The sequence below is a fragment of the Triplophysa rosa genome, linkage group LG23 (assembly GCF_024868665.1).
Source record: "Triplophysa rosa linkage group LG23, Trosa_1v2, whole genome shotgun sequence".
In the NCBI taxonomy this organism is placed as follows: Eukaryota; Metazoa; Chordata; class Actinopteri; order Cypriniformes; family Nemacheilidae; genus Triplophysa; species Triplophysa rosa.
This window is the reverse complement of record NC_079912.1, coordinates 3,757,992-3,782,176: the sequence shown is the minus strand read 5'-3', so window position 1 is coordinate 3,782,176 and position 24,185 is coordinate 3,757,992. Positions and strand designations below refer to the sequence as shown.

The window sequence follows — 24,185 nt, the reverse complement described above, 5'->3', positions numbered from 1 at the left end:
GCCCCCCCACTCCCTACAACACCCACCCAGCTACCTCCAATTAAAGTCACTGAGTGCAGCCATAACTTCAAACTGCTGTCGTGTGATGTAAGTTTAGCATTAAATACCAAGTATTGTAAATTTAGCATTTATGTGACAGGTAGTCCGTCTTTGCTCTCGGTTGGGGATGGAATTGTCTGAGCTGTGCCGGCCAGATGGTCGCCTTTTTCTTGGGTGGTGATGGAATTGCCTTGGATGGAGCTGGATGGTCAGTCAGTCCGCAGGCTCTCGCAGGAGGATGGCACGGGATTTTCCGATGTAGCTGGCGTAATCTCTAGTTGTGGATGGGCATATGACGTTCATCTGGGCCTGGCGGAATCTCTCCCTACCTCGGGATGGGCATCCCGAGGCGAGGGCAGAAACAGAATAATTAGCGTAGCTGCTGTTCATTAGCTATGTATTAGTGAATGCTTGGCTGAAAAGATGTCTTTAATCTAGATTTAAATTGGGAGAGTGTGTCTGACCCTCGAATAGTATCGGGGAGGCTATTCCAGAGTTTAGGTGCTACGTATGAGAAAGCTCTACCCCCTTTGGTGAGTAGTGGTCTTAACTGCCGCAGGGGTTAGGCCACTCAGGATCTCCTCGTTCCGTCCAGGGGCCAGACATGGAGGTTCCAGAGGTCTAGCCCGTGATGCCATAGCGTGCCCTTCCCCTGGGAAAGCAGGTCCTTCGACAGGGGAATCGGCCAGGAGGGAGCTGTCGTCAAGAGCATTAGCTCCGAGACCCAAGTCCGGTTGGGCCAGTATGGCGCAACTAGTACACTTGATGCTCCTCTTCCCTGACCTTGCACAGGGTCTGTGCAATGAGGCTCATTGGGGGAAAGACGTACTTCCGCTTGTCCCACGGCCAGCTGTGCACTAGAGCATCCGTGCCGAGGCAGGGAGTACCTTAGCGGGAAATGGGTGGTGTCCAGGGAGGCGAAGGGGTCTACCTGAGCCCGCCCGGACTGTACCCAATGAGCTGGCTGCGCGGGGGTGGAGTCACCACTCTCCACGAGGGGTCGACTGACAAGAGAGCGCATCGGCTGTCTGGTTCAGGTCGCCTGGGATATGTGTGGATTGCAGGGATCTGCTCACCTGCGGACTCCACAGGAGGAGGCGTCGGGCGAGTCGTGTTAGCTGCCGTAAGCGAACGCCACCCTGGCGGTTAAAAACGCTACGGCAGTTGTGCTGTCCGACCGGGCCAGCACGTGCTTGTTCTGCATGAGAGGTTGTAACCCCTACAGTGCGGGTAGCACATCCCTCAACTCTAGGCAATTTGATATGCCTGCGCAGGCAGGGGCCCGTCCATCGCTGCACACGGCATCGTTGCACACGGCACCCCAACCCAGGGCGACACTGACGCATCTCGACCTGCCCGAGAGGGACTCCCGTCCGTAGAAAGGTCATTGAAGACCAAGGGGTTAGGGTGCGTCGGCAGAAAAGCGTAATCACCATCCGCCTGCTGCCGGTATGCCACGCTCTCCTGGGAACTCGACTCTGTAGCCAGTGTTGGAGCGGTCTCATGTGCATCAACCCGAGGGGTATCACCACCGTTGAGGATGCCATGTGCCCAGGAGCCTCTTCCCTCTGACTGCTTGAACCCAAGCAGTTCAACACTGACTGAGTAGGAGACTGTAATGGAGACAGAGTTGAGTTCCATACCAAAAAAGAGGATGCTCCGCACAGAGGAGAGCTTGCTCTTTTTCGGTTGACCTGTGGTCCCAATCGATCTAGGTGCCGAAGCACTAGGTCCCTGTGTGTACATAACAGATCTCACGAGTGTGTCAAATGAGCCAGTCGTCGAGATAGTTTAGTACCCGCACACCTCTCTCACTGAGGGGAGTGAGGGTGGCTTCCACGATTTTCGTGAAGACTCGTGGGGACAGGGACAGACCGAAGGGGAGGACTCTGTACTAATATGCCTGACCCTCGAAAGCGAACCATAGGAACGGGCGATGACGAGGGAGAATTGAGACATGAGAGTAAGCGTCCTTCAGGTCGATTGCCATGAATCCATCTTGACATCTGATAGATGCCAGGATGCGCTTCTGCGTGAGCATCCTGAACGGCAGCTTGAGTAGGTGCCTGTTCAGGGTACGCAGATCTAGCGACCCCTGCTCTTTTGGGGACGAGTGAAGTACGGGCTGTAAAACCCGTTGAACATCTCGGCTAGAGGGACGAGCACGATCGCTTCCTCACCAGAGGGGTGGCGACCTCGGCCCGAAGCACGGGGCATCCCTGCCTCTGCTGAGGTTAAGAGGATGCCCCGAAACTTCGGTGGGCGTCCGGGGAGTTGGATCACGTAGCCGAGACGGACCGTATCCTGTAGTCACCGTGACGGTTTGGGAAGCTCTTGTCAGGCTCCCAGGGACCGACAGGGAGGCTAGGGGTACGTTCTGCTTCATCGACCTCCCGGGGGTGGTTCGATGGTTGGCAGTGCGGATCCCTCGCCGTGGGGGGGACCCCCGGAGAGGAGATCGGCTCTGCAGTTTTACCTGCATGGCGATGATGTCTGATGATTATCCTCGACATTGGGTCTTGCCGCAATGTCGAGTTGCCGAACACCGTCGTGTAGAGGGTGAGAGCGGCTGTGATAATACCCAGACGATGATGTGGCACAAAGCACCGTCGATTGAGAGTGCTTAGGCTGCTGATTATCCTCGACATTGGGTCTCGCCATGACGCAACGTCGAGTTGCCAAACACCGTCGTGTAGAGGGTGAGAGCGGCTGTGATAAACGCCCAGAGAGGGAGAAAACTTTTAGAATGGGCTGCGTCCCGGATCGACCACCAGCAATGGAATGGCTGGGGTTGGGCCCGAAGGTATTCTCAATCTCCCTGGGGTCTTCCCATGAGGGCTGCTTTTGCTTTCGCCGCTGCTGCTGACGGGGTGGTGGTCTCCTCTTCGATGTCTCGAAGAGGACCAGGGCTGCTGGGAAACAGACAGGATCTAGGTGGCCAGAGGGCGGTCGAGTCGCGGCTGGGGAGGACATACTTGATATCCTCTGTCTGCTCCCTAACTGTCAAACTCGACAGTATCACCAAACAGCCCCCCCTTGCGAGATGGGTGCATCGAGAAAGCGGACTTTCTCAGTATTACTCACCTGTGCAAGGTTCAGCCAGAGGTGTCTCTCCTGGACCACAAGTGTGGACATCGCCCGACCCAGGGCCCGCGCGATCACCTTGGTCGCCCGAGAGCGAGGTCGGTGAAGCCGCGGAGTTCCTGCATAAGCGCTGGGTTGGTCTTACCCTCGTGGAGCTCTCTCCGCGCATTGGCCTGCAGGAAGGCCATAGCGTGGAGAGAGGGGACAGCTTGGCCCGCAGCAGAGTAAGCTCTCGACACCTCAGATGCCGAAAAGCCTACGTGCTTTGGACGGGAGTCTAGGTCGAGCCCCTGGGGGACATCGACATATCCTCTAGCTGCCCCACCATCGAGGGAAGAAAGGTTGATGGAACTAGTTGACGTGTACGCGCCGAAGGGGGCATTCCAGGTCGTACTAGGTTCCTCATGCACTTCCGGGGGAACACGGCACTGGGGGCAAGTGCGGCTTGGAGCCGCTCTCAAGCCCGATATACCGTGTATCCAGCCGCGAGCGTTGGTAGAGGCAGTGCGGTGCACTGCAACCCAATGCCGGCGGCCCGGGAAAGCGTGGCTGACATTTCGACGTCCGTTTCTTCCTGATCTCGACCCCTTGAGGGAGGGAGCTTCAAGGAATCGTTGGAGTCTGATGCCAGTAAGTCACCCTCCGATGCTGCAACAGACATCTCATCATCACGTACCGTGTCCGATACGTGATTGAGGCCGTCTCATGGGGAACGGTCAGACGAGCAAGAAGAGGTGCAAACGGTCCGCGAGCCAGTGACTGACGGATTAGCGCTCACAATTCAATTCAATTCAATTTTATTTATATAGCGCTTTTCACAATGTGCATTGTTCCAAAGCAGTTTTACAGGAGCAGAAAAGAAAAACACAGAAAGGTAAAACACAGCACAGTGCATGGTGTTTATAGACCAAGCAAGATCATTATAATAAATAATATCTAATAAATAAATGAATAAATAAATAAATAAATGCAGTCTCCCGGTGAGCAAGCCAACACTGCACTGCTGTGCTGTGGCGAGGATTTTCAATAATCCTCATATCACCCTCGCTGCTCGCCGTAGCGGGCAGCAGGGCCGTAGTCCTGCCGTCACGGAACGGGAAGCGGACGAGGTGGTGGCTGAGTTCCGTGGGAACACAGCCACCCGTGACGCAACGTCTGAATCGTCAACTGCCCGCAGTGCGGGCAGGACGTATCCACAACATCTGCCCCAGCGTACTGGAAGCAGACATCGTGTCCGTCCCCCTCCTCGATGAGTGTGTTGCACCCACGAGAACAGCGGGACATGTCACGCTGGAGAAATTTGCTCTTTTAGAGAAAAAACTCGAACACTTCTGGAACTGCCGAGACGCCCAGGGAAGTCGCTGCAGGAAGGGACAGTCCGCTGCACCATGTCGTAGAGCTGGCAGTCTTGTAGCGAAGTCTGTTGATCATGAGCGACGGCTCCGAAGAACAAAAGGTGAATGAATGAGGCACGCCGTCTCCCTTTTATACCCGGATATCCGGGGGCAGAGTCCGGCATGCAAATTTCATTCGCCAATTTTCATTGGCCTTTAATAAGAAGTCGGAAGCAATTGGTTCTCAGGGACGAACCCCATCTGTCGGTTCGACACAACGTCGAGAGACCGACAGAAAGGGAACTAGCGCTCCCCCGCATGATCAGGAGAAAAGTAGAAAAAACCTCCCCCTTCATCCACAGGGCGTAGCCTCGAGCACGAGTATCAAGCCCATTGGATACCGCGCAAGCGGGAGCCAATCCGATCGGTCCTAAGTTTGGGCAAAAATTTGCATACCACTAACTTTTTAGTGTGAACTGAGCTGTGATGCCGTGCTATGTTTAGAGGGGCAGGACATACAGCAAAGAAATGATGTTAAGGGCGATAGATAGCAGCGCACGGAATAGCTGGTTGCACCCGCCGGCTAAAAAAAGGACACCTCGTAGCTCGACGAGTGGAATTGAACGGGGCGGAAACAAATACTGTTATTCCGCATCACCGTCTCAAGTCGCAATACATACTGATCCAAGCTATGCAGAAAGCGTCGTCTACGGGCTCATAGACGTAGACGCTATGCCTCCCCCACCGCCTATACGACCTAGCTGAGTGCAGCATAGCTAAGCCGTTATTCGCTACAGGCAGCTGTGGGTGGTGCCGAAACAGACAGCACTTGTGCCGCTAGAGAGGACACATCCAGCCTGTAAAATCTGGCCAAGGTATTCTGCGAAGACCAGCCCGCTGCTGCACAAATGTCCTGAACAGACACCCCTCTCGACCAAGCCCATGAATAAGCCACAGGTCTAGTAGAGTGGGCCCTAAGATCGATCAGGCAGTCCAAGCCTTGACTGGCGTATGCCAGCGCTATCGCGTCTGTTATCCAATGAGACAACCGCTGCTTTGAAACAGGACGTCCCTTAGCTGGTCCACCGTAGCAAACGAACAGCTGGTCAGACTGTCTGAACGCGGCGGACCGCTCAATGTAAATCCTCAAAACTCGCACCGGGCACAGCGCGCGCCGAGCGTAATCCTGCGAGACTGGCGGCTCCGGGGAGAAAGCAGACAGGGATATAACTTGCGCTCTAAACAGTGTTGAGAGCGACTTAGGCACATAACCCACTTTAGGTTTGAGCGTGACGCTGCAGTCGTTAGGTCCGAACCGCATGCAGGCATCATCGATAGACAGATAGACATCGTATGTCCCCTACACGCTTAGCAGACACAAGTGCAAGCAGTAGGACGGTTTTTAGGGAGAGCTCCCGCAGTCCCGATGATTGCAAGGGCTCGAACGGAGGAAGTGAAAGCGCCTTTAAAACCAAGGCTATGTCCCAGGGTGGCACCGTAGGAGAGCGAGGGGGGTTTAGTCGTCTCGCGCCCCGTAAAAATCTCACCACCCAAGTATGCTTGCCTACCGAGCGACCATCAATCGGAGGGTGAAAGGCTGCAATGGTAGCGACATAAACTTTCAGTGTAGACTGCGAGCTGCCGGCGTCCAAGCGCTGCTGCAGAAAGGCTAGAATGTCAGATACGGGGCATAGCTCTGGATCGAGACCATTTTCCCCACACCATTTTACAAAAACCGCCCATTTAAAAGCGTAAAGGTGCCTCGTAGAGGGAGCTCGTGACTCTGTGATAGTATCCACGGCATGACTCGCTAAATTCCCCAAGGCTCCCTGCCCCCGTGAACCCGCCACACGTGCAGACATCGCAAAAAAATCGACATCCGCTTTCCCGAACCGATCCCAGATCAAGCTTACTGACTGAGGGTTCAACCTCCATTCCTCGTGAGGGGGGCCATCCCTCGACAACATGTCCGCTCCGCAGTTCATCTGACCTGGCACATGCATTGCCCTGATGGAGAGCAGGTGACGATCGGCCTAAAGGAGGAGTTGCACCGCCTGTTCAAAGAGGGCTCGTGAATGGACACCGCCCTGTCGATTTATGTATGACACTACTGACGTGTTGTCTGTACGAATCAGTACATGTTGCGACTCGATCTGCGGGAGAAAGCACTTGAGGGCCAAGAAAACCGCTTTCAACTCTAAGCGGTTGATATGCCACTGTCTCTCCGACTCCAACCAGGAGCCCGAGGCCGTCGCGCCGTCGCACAGGGCTCCCCATCCTGTCAGAGACGCGTCTGTTATAACCACTTTCTGCCCTGTGATAGGACCCAACTGGACGCCGCGGCGATACATGTCAGGGTTGCGCCAAGGCTTCAGGGTGTTTAGACATCTGCGTGTTACCGTGACTCTCGCATGCCCCACTAACCAAGCATTTCTCGGCACGCGGGACCTCAGCCAGAGCTGGAGGGGACGCATGAACAACAAACCGAGGTGGCACACTGCGGTTGCTGAAGCCATCAGCCCCAGAAGCCTCTGAAACACTTTTAGCGAGACGAGACGTCCCAGACTGAAAAGGCTCAAGGTCGACGTGATACGTTGAACGCGCTCTGGGCTCAGATGAGCGCGCATGGTGATCAAGTCTAAGCACACTCCCAAATACACGATCGACCGGCTGGGTTGAAGCACGCTCTTCTGTCTGTTCACACACAGCCCCAAGGCTTTCATGTGCGAAAGGAGCCTGCATACATGGGCATCGAGCATCTCTTGCGAGTGGGCCAAAACTAGCCAATCGTCCAAATAATTCAGAATGTGCATACCGCTCGCTCTGAGGGGATAAAGCCACATCCAGTATCTTTGTAAAAGTGCGCGGAGCTAACGCCAGCCCGAAGGGGAGCACCATGAACTGGTAGAAAGCGCCTGTGGCGAGTGGAATTTTGAACATGACAGTATGCATCTTTTAGATCTACTGAAATAAACCAGTCCCCGGGCCGAGTCTGCACGAGGATCTGTTTTATCATCAACATTCTGAAAGCACGTTTGTACAGCGCACGATTGATGGGTCTCAGGTCTAAAATTGGCCGGAAGCCCCCATTTCTCTTTGGAACGACAAAATAGCGGCTGTAGAAGCCACTCTCGCTTGAGGGGACTACCTCTATCGCTTGCTTCGCGAGGAGGCTGTCGATCTCCTGTCTCAACAGCGGTATATTCCGCAGGGAGACTACGGACGGGACCATGCCATTGAAGCGGGGCGGCCTGCGCCGAAACTGGAGCGAGTAGCCATTCTCTACTATGTTCAGCACCCAGGGCGAGATACCTGGGATGGACTGCCTTGCGAGCCTGCAAGGGACGCAACGTCTCGTTCTGCACTCTCCGGGTTATCCCGCGCGAGGGAGAAACCGCCGTCGGCGGACTTAGCGGCGGCGTACGAGCGCCGCTCCGAGCTCCGCCGAGAGAGCTCTGACTCACAGTAACCAGAGTATGAGGCAGGACATAAGGCTGGATTGGTGCATCGCCGTAAAACCGGGGGTGCGACCAGCTTGGCACAGGATGAGACAACAGCAGCTCGCGGCACGGAGGCGGCGAGCTTGCAGCGTTCATCAGAGGAGGAAGATGCTCTGATTGTGAAAATGTGTGCATTTTTATTACATTTGACACAACAACATCCATAACACAATCGATCTCTGTGTCGCCCGCAACCGCTAGGGGGACAGACGAGAACCTCGGACTCTTCGCGGGAGGTCCCCCGTCGAGCACTTTCCTCCTCCCAGCGAACTCGTCAGGAACTCGGCTTCGGCCCCGACGCCGAACCTCCCCTTGGGCGAGGATCCTTCCCTGGGCCGTGGCGCTTCCTGGGCATGTCTCGCCATTGCTTGGGGCGAACCGCCGGTTCGGGAGCTGCGGCGGCAGAGGGGGCCGCCACCGGTCTCTGCGCCGAGCGCGCAGATGAGGATCAGTGACGCGAAGACAGCTGGGCGGGGGCGTCTGGGGAGTACCTGGCTCATAGCGCGTGAGCGCTTTTGGTCCTCCGTGAAATGCTGGATGACGGCATCCACGGCGTCCCCGAATAGACCAGAGGGAGACAACGGAGCGTTCAGGAGGGCTCTCTTGTCCGCCTCCTTGAGATCCGTGAGCGTCAGCCACAGGTGACGGTGGAGCGCAACCATGAAGCCCATGGTGCGGCCGATGGCTTGGGCTGTGCGCTTAGTGGCCATAAGCGTGAAATCTGTGGCCGCGCGCAGGTCCTTAACGCCGTCCGGTTTAGGTTCTTCCCCGTCCAGAGAATGCAGCAGCTGAACCTGGAAAACCTGGAGTACCTCCATGGTGTGCAGAGCAGAGGCAGCCTTCTCTGCTTTGTGGGTGGTCATCCGGCACGGTTTAGACGGCAGCACTGCCTCGGATCGCAGCGATGACGAAGACGGACCCAGGTGCGCCGCAATCGCTTGCTCGACGGCGGGAATGCGCGCATAGCCGTGGGCTTCCGCCCCATCCACCAGGGAGAAAATAGCCGATCCCGAGGCGTGGGTGCACACCGACTGGGGCGCAGACCACGCTTTCACAACCTCCTCATGGACATCTGGGAAAAAAGGCGCGCGTTTCTTCTGGGCGGCAGCCCGGCTGAAGAAACCACGTGTCCAGCTTACTCCTCGCCGGCTCGTCGGGGGAGTTCCACTCGAGGCCAAGGTTTTGTATGGCCCTGGTGAGAACACGAACGAGCTCTTCGTGAAGCGCGGGAGGGGCATCCCACTCCGCCCGTTCCTTCCCCGACGCCGCTAGCTCCTCTGACCCCGACAGATCCCTGTCCGAAGCCGCCAGCGACATGAGCTCGTCTTCATCTCCCGAAGCGCCAAACCGGATCATCTCCGTAGCTTCATCAGCGGGACGGAGGCTATCATCCGCGAAGGACACTGGAGACCCGGGGGGCCGAGAGCGATGACGGCGGTCCAGCTCTTTATCTCCCCGGGGGGCGAGGGGTGGCAGTCCCGCCAGCGGCCCGCTGGCCGCGGCGGAACGCTGCCTAACAAAATCTTCGAGGGCGGCGACTCTCCGAGCCTTAAGCACCCGCACCGGAAGGTCTTCGCAGTGCGGGCAGTTAGACTCAGAGAGAGCCCCCTCTGCATGGGCCAGACCTAGGCAGAGCACTCAGTGTGAGTGCGTGTCCTGCGGGTCGATGGGCCCTGAACATAACTTGCAAATTGGCATACCGGAACACACGAGCAGAAGGATCCGATGAATTCCTCTTCTCTGAAGGGTGTATCCTCAACAGCATGTGAAAGGTGAGTGAAGGAGAAAGATTCCGAGGAATGCGGTCCAGATGGCGAGTTATATAGGGGTGGCCCCACGCCCCTAAGCGCCGTCTTGACCAGCATTGGCCAGTTACATTTTATTTTCACTGGCGTTATTCAATAAGGATTCAGTAAAGGTTGGAGAAGGGGATTCCCCTAGCGTTTCACGCAATGTAGAGAGACCTCTCTCGAAAGGGAACGGCAGTGTGCAGAGACGAAAGTCACAGGGCGGCGCGTTGCATAATATTATGCACGCTCAAGTTCAAAGTCTACTCCCGATGGACGATGGGCAGGATTCAACTTTATTTTTACTCTGTGTTTTAGTTAAAAACGTTAATCAAGAAATAGGCAGTGCGTGGCTGACGGACTCAGAGATGGATTTCTTTGCGCACTCAGTTAATGTAAGAATGTGCTGCTTTTACAAGCATGATTTAATTACAGCTTCCTATCGGCGAGGCATATCAGCGTTTTTTTCTTTATCGGGCTGATGCCGATAATTAATTTATAAGCCATTATCTGCATGTATAATATCGTGCATCCCTAGTGGATGCCAATTACTTTAGTCAGTTTCAAGTTATTTCAGAGAAAATTGTGCATTCTTTGTATCTTGCAGAGGGGTACCAACAAATTTGAGCACGTCTGTACGTCACGATATGGAAAAGAAGTCAATCGCAACTTCTGTGTCATGGTGACTTTATTTACCTGATGGGGGCTTCTATTGAACTTTGTGTTTACACTTGTGATGGCTCACTGAAGACCTTAAGGGGACATTTCAACATGTTTTTTTTGTGATCCTGTCACACTGTAATTCAGGCTTCGCAGAGGTTGTTATTAAAAAAGATAAGGCGATTAAAAAAGATTAGACACTTGTTTTCTTTGACAATTTAAGCACAACAAAATGATGGTGGAGAATTTTGACTTGGCCTTAAAAATCAATGAATGAAAAATGTCTTTTATAATATATTGTCATCTGTATGTTGCAGTCACTGAAAAAGCTGAATCATGCGAACGTGGTGAAATTAAAGGAGGTGATACGTGAGAATGACCACTTGTACTTTGTCTTCGAATATATGAAAGAAAACCTCTACCAGCTCATGAAAAACCGGTACAAACCAAATTCATATTTACCCTGCCCTTCACCCGTTGTTGTACATTGCTCATGTGGCCTTCTTGGGGCTCGTCATTCTGAAATAATTGTGATAATGTGGCCATTGAATATTTGACAGCTGTGCTGATTCTTTATCTCCAGAACCAAATTGTTCCCAGAGTCAGTCATCAGGAATATAAGCTTTCAGATATTGCAGGGATTATCATTTATTCATAAGAATGGTAGGTCACAGGGCCGTCATATTCATGTCCAAGAAACTAGAACAACTGAGTCTAGTTTCTCATGTCTTACTCTTTCTGATAAAAACTCAGTTGTTCTTTAATCTCGGTGGTGACAGGATGTGTGGGAATCTCAGCTGTTATCTGTCAAACCAGGATTTCCTATCAGATCCAGTGTGTTATAAGTGTGTTATAAAAGAGGGAGGGACAGACCACACTTTCAATATATGCCAAATAGCGTAGAGCTATATCGCATTTGGACGCTTCCATGTTAATGTGGAAGGGTCAAGTGGAGATGACTTAGTATGTCCTGAACATACTAACCTACTAACCCCTTACATTGGGTTTCAATAAGTTAATCATTGCAAACTGATCAACCAAGTTGGTGTGCCCTTTAAAGAATCAAGTGTATCTTACACAGCAGCTGTGTCGGAAGCAACTGCTTGTTCAGCCTTTACAAGAAGAGCTTTGAGTCTCACACATCCTGTGGGTGAGCTGCTTTGGGGCTGTTCCTCTCTTATCCTCTGCCTCTGTTTCTCTTTTCTTCTGTCTCTTTACTGTGTGAAATCCTCTGACATCAGGGAAAATAAGATGTTCACTGAGAATGAAATAAGGAACATCATGTTTCAAATTCTCTCTGGTTTGGCATTTGTGCACAAGCATGGTAAGATTCTCTCTTTCATTTGTTCTTCTTTCATGTGTTCCTTAACGGAGCATCATAACATACTTTGCATTTCGCGTCGCTCCTGGATAAATTTCTGAATTTGATAAGTTAACACATAAATCTTTGTGTACTGTACATGTTGAGTTTTTACACTAAAATCTCAACATTATTGATTGTCATTATTGATTCACCGTCATGTTGTTCCAAAACTTGGTGTTGGTATTACAAAGAATAAAAGGGGAAGATTGGGGGTTAATAAGAGCTTTTCCCTATACCAAGGAATCATATGGCTTCAGAAGACAACGATATAGTAGGCTACGTTTATGTGTGGTTTCCCATACATGGCTTAAAATCAATGTTAGAGCGGTCTAATATTCTGATCATATATCTTTCCGATTTGTTAAAACTGTTTCATTTACATTTGGCCACATAAATGTGTCTCAGCTAAACAGATAGAAATCTTTTATTCCGGTGCAAAATGCAAATGATTAACCCTATTTTTCCGCTGAACTGAAGTGTCAGTTTCAGAGGGCATTTACACCTGTTTTTTTAATGATCAGATATCTATACGATCAAAGAAAACGCATGAAGCAACCAAGTGTAAAAAGGCCTTCAACTGAAAACAGCTTGCACTGACATATCTTAAAATACATCTTTGCCACTTTTTTCTCAAAATGCATGCAGTTAATATTTGTTTGGAAGGCATGTTTGTAAAAACTACTTAAATGCCCTAATTTAACCAAGGCCTAGTCCTGGCTATATGTAATCCCTGTCTGGGAAACCCCGCTGTAGTGCTTTTGGCCTTTTTGTAGCTTTACATTATAAATTACTTTTGTTGAAAAGAGCAGCTAGAATATTTAAAGTCTTCATTTGTGTTCCATGAAAGAAACAATGGCACACATGGTTTGAGCAACATGAGGTGGAGTAAATAATGACATTAACATTTTTGTTGCTGTATTAGTAAACACAACTGAATTCAGTCAATAAAGATATAAACATGTTGATATTGTGTCTGTTAATGATACTTTTCTCCTTGGCCTGATCCTGTAGGATTTTTTCACCGGGACATGAAACCAGAGAATTTGCTGTGTATGGGTCCAGAGCTGGTGAAAATAGCTGATTTTGGATTGGCTCGAGAGATCCGCTCTCAGCCTCCTTACACAGACTATGTCTCCACGAGATGGTATGAGAGATGATACAGCATCACCTTTTATGGACACTCCTCAGTGAGATGGTCATATATACTGTATATATATATATATATATATATATATATATATATTAGACACACACACACACACACATACACACACAGTACTTTGGAAAAGTCACGTACGTTCGTGTTTTCACCCCCAATAAATGGTTTTAAGGCAGTTATTAACATCTTTTGCTGTAGTGTTTAGTTTTAAACACTTTATTATTTGTAATAATCCAGGGAGATTTGGTATGCACAAAGAGTGTGACAACTGCCGGTGCTCCACATGGAGAACCTGTCCCACCATCATGAAGTCTAAAGAAAGAGGAAAAAACTAAAACTGTGGCAGTGTCTCCAAGATGCTAGAAACTAACCACTTGTTTTAGCCACTTGATTTTATTTATCAATTAACTAACAATTAATTCAAATTAATTTTTGGAGTGACTACCCTTTGCGTTTTAAGCAGCTTTTGTCCCTGATTCACTTGCATATAGTTTTCAGGTAGCTTTGCAGGTAAGTTTCTTCTAGCATCTTGGAGACATTTGCATTGTGTGTTTGCATTGTTGTTTAGATATCTATTAATTGATAGCCTATTTATTCTTACCAATATACTGTGAATATTCATGTGCTGAATAAATGCTCTAGCCCAATTATATTGAAACGGGCTAAAACAAAAGCATTACAAAGCTCTGTTGTGTGTGTATTTGTTCAGGTACCGAGCTCCAGAAGTGCTCCTGAGATCACCGGTTTATAGTTCACCCATAGACATTTGGGCAGTGGGCTGTATTATGGCCGAACTTTATTCACTACGACCACTCTTTCCTGGCAACAGTGAGGTGGATGAGATTTTCAAGATCTGCCAGGTTCTTGGTACAGTAAAAAAGGTATGATCTCTTTTAAAACTAAACCTATGTTTATGTGTATGAAATCGGAAGCAGTTAGGTCTGTAGAGACAGACATTAGTCATTTAACATAATGTAAATAAATTGTCACAGAATAAGAAAATGTTAATAACTCAAACTTTGACTAAAATGTCAGATAAAACCTTATAATTCCAAGGCAATAAATATCAGGAGTTGACAAACTTAAGCTTATACATACAGAACATGTGTAGTGTCTGTATTGTGGTAAAGGGTAAAGTTCAGCAAATCTTGTCTATGATTGTCCATCTGCAGTCAGACTGGCCAGAGGGTTATCAGTTAGCTGCTGCCATGAACTTCCGCTTTCCTCAATGTGTACCTACACCCCTGAAAACCCTGATACCCAACGCCACTAATGAGGCTTTAGATCTCATGAGAGACCTCCTCCAGTGGGATCCAAAGAAAAGACCGTCTACTGTGAAGGTAAAGTGTTCACCACCATTTATGCATTTTTATTGTCCTGTTCAGCCTAACGTTCAGCCTTAACGACAGAGTTACACAAGTTAAAACAGGGTTAGATCTTGGTGTGAGATTTAAAACAGTTAAAATTATGTCCTTTGGCAGAGTCGTGACAAAGCCTTTGGTTTAGTGTGAGAAAGCCATGGATTGTTTATCTTTTCGACACTCCATGTGTTTTCTCGTGTCTTGTCATTGGCCCCTCCCCTCTCGTTTCATGTATTGCCTCCCTGCCGTGTCTTATGTTTCTCACCTGCCTCTCGTCAATTATCCTTCGTTTGACTTTCCTATTTAATGCCCTCATGTTTCATTGTTTCATTGTTGAGAGGGGTCTCAACCGGCGCATCTCAGCTGGCTCGAAGGGTTCATTGAGGCAGCAGATTGGGTGAACACCGAGTACCGCGCGGCGGACAGGAAGTCCATGGCGGAGCCTCTCACGGGGCTGGCGACCATCCAGGAGGATAGCCCCTTACAGGTTGGGGTTTTGGGTGTCACCACGCCATCCTCCTCTCCCCCGTCAGCCCCTCCTCCAACCATCAGCATCCGTGGCCGGCGTAGACGAAGGGAGTCGTGGGACTCCCCGTCCGACTCCTCCGGTACAGAGCTAACCGGGCTCCCCATCGCTTCTCTCCAGCCGGCCACACGTCCTGTAGGCGGGCCAAGAAAAAGAAGCTGAGGAGGGGGATGCTGAACCCTGCCAAGCCTCCAGTGAGCGCTGCCCAGCCGGCGTCCAGTCCGGTGCAGCCGGCGTCCCAGCCGGTGCCGTGGTCGGCGTCCCAGCCGGTGTCCAGTTCGGTGTCCAGTCCGGTGTCCAGTTCGGTTTCCAGTCTGGTGTCCAGTATCGTGCCCAGTCATGCCGGCGTCCAGTCCGGTGCAGCCGGTGTCCAGTCCGGTGCAGCCGGAGTCCATTCCGGTGTCCTATCCTGCCCAGCTGGCCTTCCAGCTGGTGCAGCAGCCGGCGTCAAGCCCTGTCCAGCCGGCCTTCCAGCCGGCGTCAAGCCCTGTCCAGCTGGCATCTAGCTCGGCCCAGCAGGCCTCCCAGCCGGTCTTCCAGCCGGCGTTCCAGCCGGCGCCCAACCTTGTCCTCCCCCAGAACTCTGCGCCCTCAAGCGCGCCCAGGGACTAGGACTGTTCCCCCCATGAACCCTTGTCTGTCCCCACGCCTCCCTCCCATGTTTATTATTTTTGATGTCCCACCCTAGTTCTGTTGTTGTCCTGTCATGTTTACCCTTGATTTTGTTTTCGTTGTTTTGCCTTGTCTTGTCTGTCACCCAGTCGGTCTTGTCTCATTAGTCTATGCCTTGGTGAGCACCTGGAGGTGCTCATTAAAGGGGGGGCTTCTGTCACGACTCTGCTTTATCTTGTCATGGATTTCTTGGTCTTGTGGCAGAGTCGTGCCAAAACCTTATGTTTAGTGTGAGAAGCCATGGGGTGTTTACCTTTTTGACATTCCATGTGCTTTCTCGTGTCTTGTCATTGGCCCCACCCCTCTCGTTTCATGTATTGCTTCCCTGCCGTGTCTAATGTTTCCCACCTGCCCTCTGTCATTATCCCTCGTTTGTCTCTCCTATAAATGCCGTCATGTTTCTTTGTCTTGTGCTCGTGGATTGTACGTGTACCTTGTGCTTACCTGTAGGTAGTGGTCGTGCTTGTATATGCCCGTGTTGGTAATGGTCCCATGTTCCTGTCCCGTGCCTTGTCCGTGGACTGAGTTTTTTTCTGTAGGTTAATCGTGTCCCGTTTCTTCCCCATTGTGGGTTGTTGTTTTTGTTGTCTTGTCTATTAAAGTATTTGTTAACCCTGTCATTGCCGCTGCCTGCAATTGGGTTCTTCTCCACGTGTGAACGTGATGAATGATGAGACAAACAAGTGATTATTTAAGTTAGTGAAAGTGACCTATTAGTCAGATATGGTGACCCATACCCGAAATGTGACCTCTGCTTTTAACCCATCCAGAGAGTAGTGAACACACGCACAGCAAGTCGTGAACACGCATACACCCGGAGCAGTGGGCAGCTATCACTGCAGCGCCTGGGGAGCAAGTAGGGGTAAGGTGCCTTACCCGGCCCTGGGAATCGAACCGGCACGAGTCCGACTCTCTAACCATTAGGCCACGACTGCCCCCATCAATGTTAAAAGAATGGATGGGCGATATTATATCGTTTGCGATATACCGGTAGAAATTCCCCACACGATAGGAATTAATCTTCCCGCGATATAAACGATAAATTCTAGTTGATGACGTATTTCTTTGTGAGACCCATTCACAGCTCATATGTGAAGTGAAAACGGGTATAGCGGAGGGCGGACGTGAATCTGAGAAAGAGTTTGCACTAAAAGACGAGCTCTAAATCTCTTTTAGGTTGGCACTGTAGATGCATCCGAGTTAATGTTTAGTTTCACTTTCGTTTTATTTAATTCGTTTGTTAAGTAGTCATTGATAGTCATAATGCGTTACACCACAACATTTAGTTTGGCTAAAAGTATTTATTTAAACATTCGTTATTCGATGCGTAAATTGTTTAATATGATTTCTTGCCTGTTATATACAGGATGAACGGAGTGTCCCGTGCGCAGCTCGCGCCCACATGTGCTTTCATAGGGACACAGCGCGCTCAGCACTGCTGCCTGTTTACATACAGTACAAATGCGAGTTTGTATGACGTTATTTTAAATACGTTTATGAGCGTATAAAAGCATGGATTATTTAATTAGATTTCTTTTATCCGCATTTTTCTGTTCTCTTTCTGTAGCGCGAGTCATAGACAGATTCAGTGTATGTTGCTGTGAGAAGATTAGGTTCACACAGTTCAAGAGAGAGTGATTGACAGCTTGATGCGATCGATCGTTTCCACCCAACAATAGAATATATACAGTTTTAGGTATGACATTATGTGTTTATTGAGCTTTAGTTCATTTAACTTTTCTTTACTACAACCTTTTGAAGTCGAATCTCACTATTATATTTTATATTTACAAAAATACTGTAGGTATATTTTAGGAGCTGTTTGATTTGGGGTAAGTTTTACTTTTTGATAATATTTGTTTTTCTGAGGGTCTAGACTACATGCAGCTACTATCACTTGACGCAAAAAACAGCGGTGGATGGCGTTATGGATATATCGTCATTTTTATCGTTATCGCAAGAAATACCAGGAATTATCGTGATAGAGTTTTAGGGCCATATCGCCCACCCCTACCAGGTAAACAATGGTGTTTTAACACAACACAAATCATTCATGTTGTCCCAACTTGAATGGATCAAGTTAAATGGAGCAAAGTGTGCAAAAGTCATCTCTAAATTACATTTTTGTTTTTTATTCTGAAATGCTGGTAACAATTGACTTAAAGGTGAGATATTATCTTTAACAGAAATCGCTTTGTAACTCTTTTGTCAATTAAGAGACCACTATTATGCATTAGTTGGTGCTTTTACCCACCTTTTAAACAGTACAGCATATACTGATCCAAAAGCAGTAAATACTCTTGTGTATGTTTGTATCATCGTACTGAATCTTACACCGTGAAAGCCGTGTACATTCACACGAGCCGTCTGCGTTAACACTTCTCATTAACTTTGACAGACACGCCCACTGTCAAGCATCTACACCGACGCCCTGTGTGAATGTAGAGTAATACATGAATATGGCGTTTATGCACAAGCCTCATACTCTCGTAAAAAAAATCTATGAAACGTCCTTTATTTAATACAGTTAATATACAATAACATATTATTATAAATGAATATAAATTAAATAAAATATAAACATTTATATTTTTTGCCACTAGCCAGACAGATCAACAAACACAGACCGGAAGTTAACTTTGGGACAGGCACATGCCTCTAATGAAACCATCTATAGAGAGCTAAAGCTCAGGGTTATGGTATGGTGGGACATTCCAGACACATCGTCTAAACAGGTGACCAGTCACAACAGACTGGGTTAGCTTAACCAATCAGAGCTTTGGAAGGAGGGGATTCATAGAGACCGAACTAAACCAAGCATTCGGTAGAAATGATAAAGACAGATGCTGCAATAGTGTAAAAACCAAACCCTAACCAAGCATTAAAACCTATTATAGTACATCCAAAATACAAAATCAAGGCTCCGTAAATGGCCAAAATATGACCCTTTTAATTCATTGAAAAAAGATACACTTCCTAGTTTCCAGTTAGTTCCAGTAGTTGACCAAACTGCACTAGTAGTTTGCCTAGTGATCTGTTTGATCTGTCATTTGATGTGTTTCTGTTATTGTCTAGTATGAATAAAATAATGTATTTGTCTGATTGTGCCACTGTGTCGGCAACTCAGGTTTTTGGGCTCAGGGGGTTTCTATGTCTCTTACTGATTGGTTAAGCTTGCATGCCCATTGAGTGGTCCCTGCGTGTCAGTAGTTCAGGATCAAATAATACAATGTAAGAAGAGGCCATTGTAAGAGGTAATGTAAAAAGAAAAATGAATGGCCATTTTTTGTGTCAATAGAAAACTACCAAACCACTACCAAATTTTTAATGAGTTTCTTATGACAGGTAGGCCTACATGTGGAGGTATGCAGTTAATTGTTGTTAAATATTATTTCAGGCACTCAGGTACCCATACTTTCAAGTGGGACAGGTTCTGGGCCCCCATCCCATGACCCCTGAAGTACGGAAGGCTCAGATAAAGATGGCCAGGACTAGTGAACACAGATCAGAGCTTCAGTCTTTTTCAGAACCAGCGCTAGTGTCTCTGGCTAAAGTTCAGAGCAGAAGTTCCCATCTGCCACTTCAGCAGATTCCTCTGCCTCAGTCTCTCACTCAGACAGAATGGCAAGCCGACACACTCACTTCATATACACAGAAGGTACCACTTCTGAATTCTAATGATAGTTAATAGGAAGATTTCCATCATGGATTTGCTTGTTCTGTTATATTTTATCTTAAATTGCCAAACCAAAAGCGGCTAAATTGTTTTAAAGAGAAATATTCTGCAGAAATACTACTCATGTCACTAGGAGATGAATTGTGCTTTTTGTTCCTCACACCAGGTTGTCGGAGGTGAGAACAGCTTGATAGGGTTGAAGAACGGACGGAGAAGATGGGGACAGACCAACATGAAAGCCTCGGACAGCTGGGATGAGTCTGACTGCTCTGATACTGCAGTATCCCTATCGAAAAAACCCAGCAAAGGCCCTGAGGAGGAGAAACCCACTCTACAGTATGATCGCTTTATTTTTAGAGCTTAGCATCGATCACACTCATTTCATTTATGCTACATTTCAACTCAGCTCTGTCGTAACACCCAGTGAACTGCATTTGTCTCATAGATAGTAGAGTTAAAAAGCTCTTTATGACCACCAACTTTGACGACCATTTAGGGAGGCATTATAGTTTCTCTCTTCCTCCATCTGCCATTTTGGATGGATTTTTTATTTCCCAGAATATTCCTCAAATCTGTAAAGACTGCAGAACTGTTCTATGCTGGGTTCCATTAAACGTGGATTGTTGGGATTTCTCAGAAGTGAGGTGGAATGGCTATTTGGCTTGGTTGGCACAGATTAAAGTATGTCATATTTGTAGCTTTTCATATTGTGCGTAAAACAGTTAGGTTAGTAAGGTATGTGGAGCTGTAAAAAAGAACTTTCAATGAGGACAGTTGCGTGTTCTTGTCGCAACACTTGATGTGCTTTCATTTGTTTATATATACATAGTTATTAGTCTCTGGTTTAATTGAATTTTAAACCTCTGATATTGGTTTGGATTGAGTTTGTACAAGGTGGGTTTCCTGTGGTTTTTTGTGTTCAGGCTAATGTCATGTAGCCTATAAATCGGATTTTTGCCAACTCTGATTTCACCAAAATGTTATTGTTTGAAATCGCGTAAACATAACCGCAAAAAAAAAAATACATAGGTTTGATGGATTAGTGTGTTATGTAATTATTTAGATGAAAATATCGTCAGATTTGCAGCTTGCTAGGTTTGTGAAAAGCTTTTGTTTTCATGTTTTTTTCAATTTCAATTGTATGCTTCTTTTATGAAATGTTTCAGGCCCAGGGACCAGAAACCCATTTACACCTTTAGCACTGTCACAAAATTACCAAACAACAGCAGACTGAAGCAGCCAGACTCCAACCAGCTGACGGCCACCTCAGCCAGACAACATTATCTGCGCCAGTCAAGATATATGCCAGGCAAGTTTTCTGCTGTGTGCTGCTTGTGGAAAAACTAGAAGTTAGAGTTGAAACAGATCTGAGTTTAGGTTGTGTATAAAACAATGCTCCTTTTATACAATCACATTACATTTTTCTGCTCAAATGCAAAATCATCCATGATAATGCTGTTAATTCTAGGGTTAATAAGCAAGAACACACCATCTGTGAGCAACAAGGAGTCTGAGAAAAACTTGTGGGGCACATCGGTTATGCACAAATCCCTCACACCCATTGGAGAAGCATCAGCATCCCGAATCAGTCCAGGTGAACATAACATAATGACATTAACGCTAAGACTCCTTTAGTCCCCAATGCTCATTTCCTCATGGATTTTTATTCCAGCATTAATCAATTTTAAGCACACTTGTGAAGGGTGTCACCTTTTAATGTCAAAATTTCTAATCCAGATTACGTTTTTGTGAGACATTAATAGTAGAGCCTATAAAATCCACCCATCTCTTTAACTCAGCAGAAGTTGTAGGCTGAGCTGATCAGCTGTGCAAATAGTTAACAATGATGTTCAATACATATATTTACGAAATACACAGAAATAAAGCATAGGGAAACATTGGTGGTGGAGGAATTTGAGGGAGTTTCTTCTGGACAGATAAGTAACAGTCAAATATACACTCACCTAAAGGATTATTAGGAACACCTGTTCAATTTCTCATTAATGCAATTATCTAATCAACCAATCACATGGCAGTTGCTTCAATGCATTTAGGGGTGTGGTCCTGGTCAATACAATCTCCTGAACTCCAAACTGAATGTCAGAATGGGAAAGAAAGGTGATTTAAGCAATTTTGAGCGTGGCATGGTTGTTGGTGCCAGACGGGCCGGTCTGAGTATTTCACAATCTGCTCAGTTACTGGGATTTTCACGCACAACCATTTCTAGGGTTTACAAAGAATGGTGTGAAAAGGGAAAAACATCCAGTATGCGGCAGTCCTGTGGGCGAAAATGCCTTGTTGATGCTAGAGGTCAGAGGAGAATGGGCCGACTGATTCAAGCTGATAGAAGAGCAACTTTGACTGAAATAACCACTCGTTACAACCGAGGTATGCAGCAAAGCATTTGTGAAGCCACAACACGCACAACCTTGAGGCAGATGGGCTACAACAGCAGAAGACCCCACCGGGTACCACTCATCTCCACTACAAATAGGAAAAAGAGGCTACAATTTGCACGAGCTCACCAAAATTGGACAGTTGAAGACTGGAAAAATGTTGCCTGGTCTGATGAGTCTCGATTTCTGTTGAGACATTCAAATGGTAGAGTCAGAATTTGGCGTAAACAGAATGAGAACATGGATCCATCATGCCTTGTTACCACTGTGCAGGCTGGTGGTGGTGGTGTAATGGTGTGGGGGATGTTTTCTTGGCACACTTTAGGCCCCTTAGTGCCAATTGGGCATCGTTTAAATGCCACGGCCTACCTGAGCATTGTTTCTGACCATGTCCATCCCTTTATGACCACCATGTACCCATCCTCTAATGGCTACTTCCAGCAGGATAATGCACCATGTCACAAAGCTCGAATCATTTCAAATTGGTTTCATGAACATGACAATGAGTTCACTGTACTAGAATGGCCCCCACAGTCACCAGATCTCAACCCGATAGAACATCTTTGGGATGTGGTGGAACGGGAGCTTCGTGCCCTGGATGTGCATCCCACAAATCTCCATCAACTGCAAGATGCTATCCTATCAATATGGGCCAACATTTCTAAAGAATGCTTTCAGCACCTTGTTGAATCAATGCCACGTAGAATTAAGGCAGTTCTGAAGGCGAAAGGGGGTCAAACACCGTATTAGTATGGTGTTCCTAATAATCCTTTAGGTGAGTGTATGCCAAGTTACCAGTGCCAAGCTCCAGTAAATTCGTAGGACACTCAGAATATGTATCCACCAGTATTACGTAAATTTCACATGTCACCTTTAATTAAATGAGCCATTGCAGCAAGACATTTGATTAATTTTGTCCATATGGAATCCCACCCCAAATGGTGTCATTTGACAGTTTTTGGCGAGTTTCAGTGACTTGGATTGGTCTTGTATATCCATGTTTTGTGAAATATCCTTGCAGTCCCATCTGATCTCACTGATCTTCAAGTTTAAAGAAGAAGCCCTGTCCAGGCCTCTGTGTAACATGCCATTTTATGTTACTTCAAGGTCTTGTCTTTCTTGTGCCATAATAGTGTCCAAATGTTTCCTACATGCTGTCCCGCTCTTATTTGTTAACATGGATTCAGAGGAAAGCAGCAGTAAAGCCACAGATAAAGCTAAAGAAACAACACTAGAGAAAAGTGAACAGGTTAAAGGTACACCCAAATGATCATAGGTTTGTTCTGGAATAAACTAAAAGGAGACATAGAAGAATCATTAGGAGACTGATGACTAATTCTCTGCCAGATGACCACATTGTAATTTTGTCAATCTGTGGCCTTGTGCTTTCAGGAAGCTTTGTAACCACCACATACAATCTCTCTGAAGGATACACCCCATCTTTCCAGAAGAAGGAAGTGGGATCTGTAGGACAGAGAATTCAACTCGCCCCTCTTAATAATCAGCTTGCCCCTCTTAATAATCATCTTGCACGTAAGAGTTCAGTTTTGCCATTGAAAATGTAGGAATTTACATCTTTGTCCAAACCCTATAGTGAGCTGCCCTGCTGTCTACTGCCAGTATAGGCAGCTACTTTCTGCAGTAGCATGCTAACCTAAGTGAATGATTTAAATCACACGACGTGTGATTCGTATTTTCCCATTCGTATTGATCATTATTTTCCCAGTAAACAGTACAGTAAAAGTTACAGTAAAGTTACATACAGTAAGCAGCTCACTAGGCTTTGCAACAGAGAGCAGTTCTCTTGAAACTCTGTATCTTAACTGTTTTTGTGCATTCTTTTAATATTGTTATTTAAAAAGATGCAGCGTTTTTTCTTTACACTACCTTAAAGGGATAGGACACCCAAAAATAAAAATAATTTACTCACCCTCAGATTGTTCCAAACCTGTATACATTTTGTGTTCTGTTAAACACTAAGGAAGATATTTGGAAGAATGTCAGTAACCAAACAGATCGCATCCCCCAATGACTCCTAAAGTATTTATTTTCCCTACTATAGCAGTGAATGGGGGATGAGATCTGTTTGGTTACTGACATTTTTCTAAATATCTTCCTTTGTGTTCAGCAGAACAAAGAAATGTATACAGGTTTGGAACAACCCAAGGGTGAGTAAATGAAGACAGAATCGTAATTTTTGGGTGAACTCTCCCTTTAAACTTCTTTCTGTAGTCAAGAGATATATCCAGCTGCAGGCCCGTAGCGCCACACGTTTCGGAACACACGATCCAGACCACCAGTCTCAGGCCAGAAATGAAGGCAAAACCATAATGGTTTAGCACAGATCGTCCTACCAACAGTTTCTGTAGCCTATGTTCTTATTTTCGCATAGATTTTAGTGACTTTAATGTACAATATCTGAAAACGCTAGAACATGCATAACCTACATTTTTATGTAGTTATTATTTGCATAGTGCTTTTTATTTTACTAAATATAATGTTGACTTAATGTTCACACAATCAATATCTGCTCATTTTGAAACAAACACTTAGGCACAAAGTATAGACTTTCAATGTCAAATATACTTTATTTTTCAGAATTCAAAATATAATTTATTTGATATATAA

General features: G+C 47.2%; 1 protein-coding gene across 4 annotated transcripts in view; it reads left to right on the top strand.

Moving 5' to 3' along the window:
* Positions 1 to 24,185, top strand: part of mak (male germ cell-associated kinase) — a 36,466-nt gene that overhangs the window by 6,336 nt on the left and 5,945 nt on the right. For 2 of the 4 annotated variants that reach the window (XM_057322867.1, XM_057322865.1), the window contains exons 2-11: positions 10,722 to 10,843; positions 11,646 to 11,728; positions 12,779 to 12,911; positions 13,636 to 13,807; positions 14,099 to 14,266; positions 18,883 to 19,143; positions 19,328 to 19,497; positions 20,328 to 20,470; positions 20,630 to 20,755; positions 22,950 to 23,090. In XM_057322867.1, coding sequence (XP_057178850.1) covers positions 10,722 to 10,843; positions 11,646 to 11,728; positions 12,779 to 12,911; positions 13,636 to 13,807; positions 14,099 to 14,266; positions 18,883 to 19,143; positions 19,328 to 19,497; positions 20,328 to 20,470; positions 20,630 to 20,755; positions 22,950 to 23,090 — 1,519 coding nt within the window. Of the gene's footprint in view, positions 1 to 10,721; positions 10,844 to 10,987; positions 11,068 to 11,645; positions 11,729 to 12,778; positions 12,912 to 13,635; positions 13,808 to 14,098; positions 14,267 to 18,882; positions 19,144 to 19,327; positions 19,498 to 20,327; positions 20,471 to 20,629; positions 20,756 to 22,949; positions 23,091 to 24,185 lie in introns of all 4 variants that reach the window. The other 2 variants (XM_057322866.1, XM_057322868.1) reach the window with 2 other exon arrangements.